Source organism: Centruroides vittatus, unplaced genomic scaffold, assembly GCF_030686945.1.
Source record: "Centruroides vittatus isolate TY-2023 unplaced genomic scaffold, ASM3068694v2 contig_392, whole genome shotgun sequence".
Lineage (NCBI taxonomy): Eukaryota > Metazoa > Arthropoda > Arachnida > Scorpiones > Buthidae > Centruroides > Centruroides vittatus.
In genome coordinates this window covers 1,332,989-1,343,726 of record NW_027122208.1, presented here as the reverse complement: position 1 = coordinate 1,343,726, position 10,738 = coordinate 1,332,989, and the positions used below count along the sequence as shown (strand labels likewise).

Below are 10,738 nucleotides of genomic sequence, written 5' to 3'. Positions count from 1 at the left end.
CATAAAAATGATGTAAATTAAAAAGTTATTTTGATAGAGTGAAAACCTGTTTTTTATTGATTTTATTCGTACATTTTTTATGGTTTTCGGAGAAGAATCGTGCCTCAGTTTGCGAATCCTTCAGACCCCCGTCCAATCTCTCTGTTTCTCTGTTAATGCTCATCGAGAATATAAACAAAAAAGTGACGATATATTTTTTAATTCTCTGATTCAAAAGTCGACTTTTCGCTGTTACGTGTATTTTTTTATACGCTGACTTTTAATATAAATATAAATCGATTTATTTATCATAATAATCTCATTAACAGCCAGTTTATTTTTGTAAGTATACGTGTTATAAACAGGTGGTAAGAAAATTCATTTCCGCTTTTAAAAATAAATGAAAATAAATATTATATTTCGATTATAAAACGATATAAAAATCTAAAATATAGATAGCTACGTCATAGGCTATATCTAGCGAAAGAGGAATCTTACATTTCTAAAAGTCCAATTATTGTGAGAAAATGTTAGAGAAAATTAATAATAATTCTACATATTTACATAATTAAATTCAGTTAGGTTTGGGGTGTGTATCGTATCTGTAGTTAATTATTTGAGAACTTTTGACAATAGTAGAGACAGAACCTTGAGTCTGCAAATGTTGACACAGTAACGTGGGGTTTGTTATAGTAAAAAAACAAGGATATAATAATTCTCTCCAGAAAGACTAAAAGATTATTATATAAAATCTAAAGCTGTTTTTATTATAATTTAATTTGCAATGTAAAATATTTCTTCAACTTTTAAAAAAATTCAAATATTTTGTGCCCCATTCACAACCGAGGATAAGGAATTTAGTTAGGAGTTGACCAATAAGCGTTTACGTACTAAAAGTAAAGTGAATGGTAATTGGTCTTCTAGCTCTAACTCTTTATTGCTCGAGAATACGACCGTTAGACTTTATTTATTTATTTATTTTAAAAAATATTCGCTTTATCTCGCATCGATTAAGTTAAAACGAATATTATCGATTGCGCGAAACGTTCTTAGAATTTCATTTTAAATATAGGGCCTATTAAAATTTGTTTTAATTTATAATATAGAAATAAAATGAAAGTTAAGCTATTTATTTTCGATTCTTTTAATTTTTTAATGCGAAGTTTATCTTAAAACATAACTTATCCCACAGTTATTATAGATAAACTACGAATTCCTTCTCCGTATTATAGCTTGAATGCAGAAGTGAGTAACGGAATGAATCACCACAAGCCATAGTCTGATGTAAAGGAAGAACGAATCTAAAAAAAAGTAAAAGTATTTTAAAAATGTCTACAACACGAAATAAAATAATTTTCAAACTATACTAATAAATATAAATCGGAAAATGTGATTCCGCCACTCATATTTCGTGTATTTGTAGGTCTACAATATAGGAGAGTCCTGTTCCTCTAGTTGTAAGTAGATCTGCAAGTGTTTCTATTGTTGTTGTTTTTTATTATTATTTGCCTGATTTAAAATAATATATAAATTATATAAATAAAGTTCTTATGACAATATCGAATAATCACGTAAAACGTCAGATAATACAGCGATAAAACAAAAATGCTGATTAATGTTCACTTAAAACTTTTATTTAGTTATCTTTAACACGTCAGTTTTCGTGGTGTTCACCTAAAAAATTTCGTTTGTTTCACTTTTACCGTTGAGCTGATCTGTATCTACGGGGGCTGCGAGGTGGCTCGACTTTGTCAGTAGTATCCGTACGCAGTAAGCCTGAACTGTATGTAGGCTGTGTGATATATGCTTTCGCTTTCATCACGTAAACTTAGGCTACTGTTGCTTATTTTTACACTTAAACCGTAGCTAGTAGACGCGGTGCTGGCTAGAAAATCAAATCGAACAGAAAAATACTAGTCACAGTTTTCAGTTTTCCCTCCATTTCCCAACGTGATTTATTCCAGGCTACGGGACTGCAGTCGAGAACAAAACTCGATGCGATATTTTAAGTTAAATCGTGTAAATTTGTAATTTTATTTTCATTTTTTAAATAAAACAACATCTTATATTTTATAAGAAGATTAAAATAATAATATTAATAATAATAATTAATAAACTCACTATTTAAATTAATATTTAAATGGATATAAATCAAACTTTTTACCGCGATAATTAATTGAACTAGTGAATAGTTTATCTTTCCGGGAATATGAATTATTATTATAACACATTAAATTCAATTATTACTATTTTTTTCTTAAAGTTTCGCCGTCTCGAAACCTGTTGAACTAGTAATCGTGACTCATGATGGCCCGCGCTGCACCCTCCTAAAACTCTAATCGATTTTCTCCCGAGTGTAATGCGAACGTAACTAACGAAAGGAGAAGTAATTAATTTTTTAATAATTATTAATTAAACAAATTTCGATTTATAAATAAACCAAAACTTGATACAACGCATTGGCGTATTGATAAAATGCTCAGAAAAATGAACTCGGGTGATTCAATTGCGTCAAATGATCCAAAAATAGCAACAGCCTTCGGGGCGTTGTAAATATTCACCGAGCCCTCGACGTGTCTTCGTGTTCAGAATGTTCTAAACTTCCACACAATTAAATTTTCTCTATTAGAAACGTTTTAACACCTGTTCGAGTAGATTTATTAGTGGAAACAATGCATTTTTATTGTATACAAACCGAACATCCTTGTTCGTTGTACGTCAATTATAATGTTACAATTAATAAAATTCCTCATTAGCGTATCAGCCTTGGTGCCGTATTACTAATCGTACAGGTATTTATCAATCGTTCTACCAGCATATGTTTCATTATAATATTTTATTTCTAAACAAAGCGAGTGATGTTACTTTAGAATAGAAACGAATTCAGAAAAAGCTGTGGGTAGAAATTTCAAAATAGTTTTCTAAACAAGGAATTTGATTATTTGCATATCATCAAAATTAATAAAATGTATTTTGAAAGGAAAAACTTCATTTTGTCTATTGTAAATTTACTCATCCCGATACATTTTCTTACAAAGGAACTGTTATATTAATTATTTCCTTCGAGGAACTTTGAAAATTCCTCAAAAGATAAGGTGCAATAGATTGGCAATTCTGATTAGTTTACAATGAAATTATCAAATACATTTTAATAGAAAAATAAATTTCTATTATTCGTTTACATTTTTAAGCACTTTAGAAAATCTTATTTTCGTAATTTAATGCTTTTAAAATTATAAAAATAAGTCAATTTTGTGTAATATGTATACATTATAAGTTACTGTTTACCAATGAAAAGTTAAACAGTTTTAATAATCAAATAATTTTGTGTAAAAAACAAAGAAATGTCTGCATAAAGACGACAGAACTCGGGATTATCTTCATTTGAAGCTTTGGAAGACTTACGTATAACATTATATTTTTTAACGTAAGTCTTCTAAAGCTTTATATGAAGATAATCCTGGGTTATGTCGTCTTTATGCAAATAATGTATGATTTTTATGCAAGTTCATTATTCCTAATAATTTAACTCACTTTTCTGTAATTCTTGAATATAAGTCTGTAATAAAAACCAACATTTATTAATTAATTTTTTAATAGATTTTCAGTGATTGCTTCTATTTAAATTCCACGAATATAAACATACAGTATGTATATGAAGTAACGTCTCTGCACAAAATTCAAAAACGATGCTTAGATAGTGTTACTCAAATAATTTTTAAAATATTTCAAATAATAATTAACTATTTTAAAGAATTGTAACGTAATTATATTTATTATATAATTATTTATCAATCATAGAAGAGGATTTTCTCTTATTGGAAAGTTGGTTTATCTGATAAAATGTTCGTATAAATCTTCAAAAACAATTGCTTTTATTAAGCATGTGTATATTATCAACATTTTTTTTTTTGGTTTAAGAAGAGGAAAGTATAAATATTTATAAGTTACGTCGTTAAATTCAACGTAGAAATGACTTAATACAATTGTAACTACATCTAATTTGAATACGAAACCAGTTTTTCTCTCATTTCTTTTTTATTTCTGTATTTAAATAAGGTTTGTTGTTATTATTAATTTATCAACCGATGATTTTGCTGTTGAAATTACGTAATATTGAAATCATCAACGTAGAAAATGATTTTTAAACGTTTATTTAAAGGGTGCTTGTTTCTATATCTGGTTGACTTAGCACACGGCATTTAACCGCTCATTAAGAACAATGTTTAAAACTCGAAGCTAACTCTACAGGAATTAGTTTTAGATAAATCTGCCAACTTTTGTTTGGCTTCTCGTTCACCTGTATAGATAAGGTGTGTTAGACAATTGCCTTATAATAATGGTGTATTGAAAGGGTCGTACTGTACACAAACGTTATGCGAAGCTAAGGAAGAACCCCGATGACTCAGAGGGCCCGAGGGCATAGAGGCCCGTAAAGCCATTGAAAAAGGGAGAAACAACAAGTAGGAACGACTGCATCTGCTATCCAAGTAGCGGCCCGGGGCGCAAAATTCATTACAAAATCATTATAAAGCAATCAAAACTGTTACCAACATATATTTTTTTAAAGGGGAAAAAATAATAGTAAGAATAAAAACTATATTTTAATATCTGAAGTACAGTTTTAAAAATAAATGTAAAATTATTTTATTATTTATAACTTTTTAAAATACTGTTAATGCGAGACCCGATAATTATGGGTAGATTGGATCGATCTTATGTACAGCACGGTGTGATATGCGGTTATATTGTACCTGTTAATTTTCTAGGGTAGCGGGCCCCCTTGTTAATATAAGTATCCGTAATTACGTCGATAATATTGTTGAGTGTGTAATTACTTTTCCGAGTCCCTACAAAATAGCCTGTTAACATGAAATAAGCAAAAGAAAATTAAAAGAAAAAATCAGTAGTCACGTTTTAGTACAATGCACTCCATATTTATAAATATTAATAATAAAGACATACGCAAACTTAAGACTTCTCGTGAACATTATTAAAGTTTTACTTAAAATAAGGTTACATTTTGTAACCGTAACTAAATCTTACAGTTGTAAACGATCAGAAAGGCTATTTTTTATGATGCAATAGCTATAATTATCTCCTATAATCGATGATATAAGAGAGTATAGAAGTTGTGTCATCTTCAAAGGCTTCTATTTTCGTAACTGCTTCCCGCTGCATACAAAAAAATAATAATAAACATATTTAAAACCTTTAGTCATTTTGAACATAAAAAATAGGGTATTTTTCGACAAAATAATGCTTCATAATTTCTCTTTGCTATAAAACTGCCTTCTAACAAATGTATGATTCATTGGCACCAAATATAAAGCTCATTTATCAGAAAAAAGAAAAGAAAATATACAATCTATGATACAAAATGACATTTAATTTTCTTGTTACAACACTTATAGATAATATTATTTGGAGTGTTGTTCAAAGTTGTGTGTTGTTCAATGTTTATTCAAAGTTCCCTTTGTATATAGATAAGATTTTCTAGATTTATTTATTATACGAAATTTGTAATTCTTATCATTTTGTAATTAGATTATCCGATTTTTAAATTGGTAAAATCCGTTACGTTTGGTGGGGTGAAAGGTTGTTTTGGTGTATAGTAACAGACACGGTGACGCCACGGATAAAAACTGAAGGTTACAAGCGCGTTTAGATGACTTCTCTTGTTTCGAGGCAATGATTCAGCTGTATGCTTTGCTCTAGTATAGATAAAACGTGTAACTTCACCCTCTTATTGTAGATAAAAAAATATAATTTCTCTCGTTTAACTATAGATAAACATAAAAGTTCAACACTGTTTTCTATAGATAAATGCACAACGTTTTATTATATATTTAAGTGAATTTAGATCACTTTAATGACGATTAAATTAAGATTTGTAGCACTTTTAATTAATAAAAATTCATAATTTTAATATATTTCTCGTTGAATATTACATAATTTCGGTTTAAGAAGAGAATTTAGACAAAAATATTAAATCTTCTTCCTGTTACGTACTTAAAATATGCATATTTCCCTACTTTTAAAGCTGTTTTTAATAAGCTTTAAAATTGTATCCACAATTATTTACATATAAAGCTTATATTAATAGTTCACGCACGCTTTATTAAATAGTGTTGTATAGTGTTGTATATCTTTAAACTTTAAGTTGTAACAAGATATTACATCCTTATTTTAAACGAGGCATACAAATATTTAGGAAGTAAAAATATATCTTTATTTAAGATCACGTTTGTAAACAAGGAATAAAATACATTTTATTTTCATTATTTAATGTTTTCCTGCTTCCAGAGCATTTTGCGAATAACGTTTTCGGCTTACGATTACACAATACTGTATTTACAAATCTTATAGTGAGTAATTGCGAAACACTTTGTTTTAAGGTTTTTCGATTCGATTATTTATAAATTTTAAAGTGCAAGAATTATTTACCCTTTAATAAAGGTGACTAATCTCTCTATATTTTTCACTTAACAGTTTAGAACCAACAGCTGTATTATTTTACGACGTTATTTCGAGGTTATCAAACTCGTATTTTAATGTTAGGGTCGAATTCGCCCTTAAAATTTACACTATTAAATTGTAAAACCTTTCACTTTCCGTAAACGATTCCGGGTGCAATATAACTTGGAAAATAATTATTTTATTAATTTATGTAGTGATTAAACAAATATGTTACCTGATGTGTAATTTTATTATTATATTTATGCGTTTTAAAGCGTAATATAAAGTTAAAATTCGTATAGTTTAGGTCTGTTATCAATTGTTTATTTTTCCCCCAAGTTCTCGGGTGTTATGCAAAATTATGTATTCTCTGATAAATAATATATCAATATTTTTATCTCAAAGATAATTCGATTTCTAGAGTATAGCCTTGGGTTCCTAAAAATAACTTGGGAAGAAACAAGCGCGCAACGATGCTACGAAACAAGGTGCTATAGTTGTAAACCAGTTTTTGAACTTCTCTAACCTGTTTAATACGCTTTAAAACCTCGAATAATATATTAATATATCGAGCTATATAAACCATCAATTGTAAAATATCTAAATAATACAATAACGAGGTTCGTAGCTGGAGGGATTTACAAATAACAGTGAGTAGATCCCATTTATTTTATCGTTAATTTACGGCTCGGACCGGTTTATCTGGAACAGAGGATATGTTTTTTGTTTATATTTTCTGAAAATACAGCCGAACTTAATCGCTTCTCATCTTAAATTTGTTGACTTGGCTCCGATTTATCTTAAAGGAAATGAAGTAGTCCCGCAGTGTCACCGAGACCCTTAAATGCTCGTCCTTGAAAGCAGCGGGTCTTCACCAACCTTACCAAACACGTGACCAGTCTCCGTTTTTCGTTTAACTTTAGAAAATGAACGTTAAATAATTTAAAATTAGATAATTATTAGCTATAAGCCTAATTAACGCAACGATCGTGTTTAGAAACATTGCTTCGAGAGGTGACATTTTTTTCACTTTTTTCTCGAATCGTAGCAAACGTCATACAGAATCTTATCGTATAGTGACGTCATCGAATCATCGTAAATAAACATAAAACTACGTTAGCATTTCAGGTGTAAATGTAATTAAATTCGAGTGTAAATTTAATAATAATAAACTCTGTAAAAAAGTTTCTTTCGAATTTAATTAATTGTTCTTTTTATCGGGTCGAAACTTGCTCGGCTAGACTTTCGTTCTCATTGGTTAACACTTATACTAAAACGCTACTTCGATTGGTCTTAAAGCGCGACGTCACAGGAAAAATTAACTTTCCCATACGTCATTTCCCAACAACCAATAGTGTCGCGTTATCTTTCCGAAAGATTAACGAAACCTCGCCTCTAAATAAAGTTGGCGGTAAAGGAGCAAAGTTAGTTGCGCTGTTTGGATGAGTCGATTTAAAAAAAAGCTCAGATCGTCGAGTAAAATTACCCTAGTCACTAAACGGTGGGTATTTTTTTCTACCGAGTAACTGTAATTTTTATTTATTTTTTTAATTTACTAAGTTTAATTAATCTTCCCCCTTAAACTGTTAATTAGAATTATTTAAAGCGCACAGTTTTTAGTTAAGAATATTAATATGTTATACGAATGCAAAACTGGTCTTTCCAGAACAAGACACCATCGTCCGATTGTCCAAGGACATCGGGCCTGTTGCCAGTCTTGTCAATGACCCTATTATGGTTGCCATAATAGAACTGCTGGTATTGATGCAGATTATATCACGAAACGAGACATAAATAACTTTTGACAGTTTGGTTTACCTTTCTTTTTTATCGAAAACTTTCTTACTTGTTAAGTTTTTAATAAAAGTAGGAAATGATGTCACCTCTGACAAAAACAGGATACGATAGTGTGACGTCATACGAAAATCTTGTTTTCTGAGGATGCGGGTTAAATTTAAATTTTTCATAGAAATATACGCATTTAAATTACTCTAATTGTGATTATTTTTAAAAATAAAAAACCAATGGTGTTTAGTTTTATTTTGATTTATCGTTTTAATCGGTCACGAGTGTGTCGTATCGTCGTTCAGGTGCGTTGCGAATAATTTTATGGCCACGAAATCGCGACCATCCAATCGGCTTTACTTTTTATTTAAAGTCTAATGACCTATTGAGTTACGTCAGCTGACATTTGCAACGCCACAAAAACACACCCCCACCACACAATGTACAACATACGTAGTTAACCTTGAGCGTAACTCTAGGGCTATGCACTCTTATCGATGTCACCCCGGAGATTATTATTGCGAAAATCGTGACTAATTTAATTAATATTTTTTCCGTATAGATGAATTTTATTGGACTCGATCCGATGTTTTCGAATACGTCGGCCAGGCCGGAAAGAACGGAAAGTAATGCGAGCGCCGAAAATGGCCACATTTTCACCTTCGAAGACTGCAACTTTAACGATTCGAGAGACAATATTCCCGTTTTTGATCATCATTTATCTTCGGATAACGAAGAAGATTCGGTTCCGGTCACCAGTTCACGCAGTTCGCCCATTCCTATCCTCTTAAGTAGCTCCGCACCGGGATTAGGATTGGGTTCCTTAAACCGCTCACCTTTCGGCAGATCTCCGTGCCCTCATCAGTTACGCCAATCGAGATTAATGGGATTTATGAGAAGTGTAGCCACTCAAACTTGTCGAGTGATGGACGAACCCAATGACCACCAGAGCCAGCCCAATGCCAACGGAACCAGGGGTAAGTCCAGTTGGCACGCTTTAACTTAGAAAATTAAATAGTTTATTTAATGCCAATCTCTCGGGTTCCAAAACAAAAATGTATCGATTTAAAGCTCAATACGACAGCTTAACGCAATAAAAACATTGATGTTTATAAACTAAATCGTTCCTTCGTTCCTGGAATTACAGCGCGAATTTAAAAGTAATAATAATAATAGGATTTAACCTGGTAAACACGGAAAATTGCCCATTCTTTAAACTTTGAAAAATAAAAAGAATCATTAATCACGAGTCGAGTAAAGATTCACTTCGGTAAAGCATAACATGCTTTGGCATCCTGCCAAAAATCGGCTACAAGTCAGAGTATGTCTGAGTCACTAGCAGATTCTGAACTTCTTTGTTCGACCTGTGCCCCAGCTGGTACTGTTGTTAACCCAGGAAACTGGCTGTTTCGCGTTTGTCCGCTTAATCATCATCTCGCTTTTGACCTATTTTTCTATAGAAACCAAGAGTTTTTGTAGAAAAAACATCTCTGAAAGAAGGCTCCGATCCTTAATTTGAATTTAATTAATGATTTATGTATAAATGTGTGTATATATTAATTTAACTTTACTTAGGCGAAGACATAAACAGAGTGGGATGTAACCACCTGCCTTTACCGGACGTAGTGCAACATAGTGGTAGACCGGTGGAACGTGCTAGATCCGCATCTGTTTCCATTCCTGTCGATAGCATGAATAGTTCAATCAACTTTACAGAAATTGGGCAAACGTTAAGAAGACTTAGCGACGATTTTGAAAGAAGATTAAACCTGAGGAGGGTAAATAATCGTCTCGGTCACGTCAAACATTTTATTTTAATGCTTCCACGGCTTCTGAACGTTTCCTCTTTTTTATTTTTCAGCTTTCTTTCCGCGAAAGGACCGAAAGGTGCCAGTCCAGGTCCTACTCTCAGAATGACGTCAGTAGGGAACTATGATGTGATATATTCTACCAAAGATATTCCTACGTAAAACGTTTGCTCAATTGATGGAAATTAGCTTCGTTTACCTCATTTTTTCCGACTAGAGAATTATTTTTATTGTATCTTTAACTATTTATAAACGTCAAGAAATGTAAATAAACGAGGGCTTCTGTTGACGATATTTTTCACGATTTTCCTATTGTTGTGATAATAATGCGCTTCTTTAAAGAGTCAGTTTTATACTTACTACATTGTTTATACGTCGTGTATGTTTTTTATTGTAAATAAAAATTCCATTTTTAAAAATCGTTCCGGTGTCTTAAGGTGCTTCCGGTGTGAATTACGCTTACGTCATTTAGTGACGCGTTTTTATCAACCATAGCGCCAGAAATTTTTTAACAGATAATGTATTAATTTATATCATCTCGTGAAATATTTTTTGATGATTAATCGCTGTTATAAATACTTTAAACGCCTCGATAGATTTATATAAATTGGCTGGCATTTAATTAAGGGAAGATCGTTAGTTCTTCCTTTATTGCAGTCGTAGTCGAAATTCCGCCGTTACGACACTTCAAAGAAGTGTTTCGATTA

General features: G+C 31.2%; 1 protein-coding gene across 4 annotated transcripts; it reads left to right on the top strand.

Annotated features, from left to right (window-relative positions):
• The first annotated feature begins 1,336 nt into the window (after positions 1-1,336).
• On the top strand, positions 1,337-10,452 carry LOC136975987 (uncharacterized). 4 transcript variants are annotated; one of them, XM_067271187.1, is made up of 4 exons: positions 7,761-7,939; positions 8,786-9,200; positions 9,799-10,001; positions 10,085-10,452. In XM_067271187.1, exons 2-4 carry the CDS (start codon positions 8,786-8,788, stop codon positions 10,157-10,159), a joined length of 693 nt encoding a protein of 230 aa, XP_067127288.1. In that variant the 5' UTR covers positions 7,761-7,939; the 3' UTR covers positions 10,160-10,452. The 4 variants fall into 4 exon arrangements, with proteins under 4 accessions (XP_067127286.1, XP_067127285.1, XP_067127287.1 ...); XM_067271185.1 differs by lacking the exon at positions 7,761-7,939 and adding an exon at positions 1,337-1,436 and having other exon boundaries at positions 9,799-10,452; XM_067271184.1 differs by having other exon boundaries at positions 7,757-7,939; positions 9,799-10,452.
• Positions 10,453-10,738: the final 286 nt, after the last annotated feature.

Bases quoted from the DNA above. Each gene is read 5' to 3' on its own strand.
- LOC136975987 (XM_067271185.1), top strand. From the start codon at position 8,786: ATGAATTTTATTGGACTCGATCCGATGTTTTCGAATACGTCGGCCAGG. The intron at 9,201-9,798 runs GTAAGTCCAGTT...AACTTTACTTAG, and splicing joins CAATGCCAACGGAACCAGGG to GCGAAGACATAAACAGAGTG.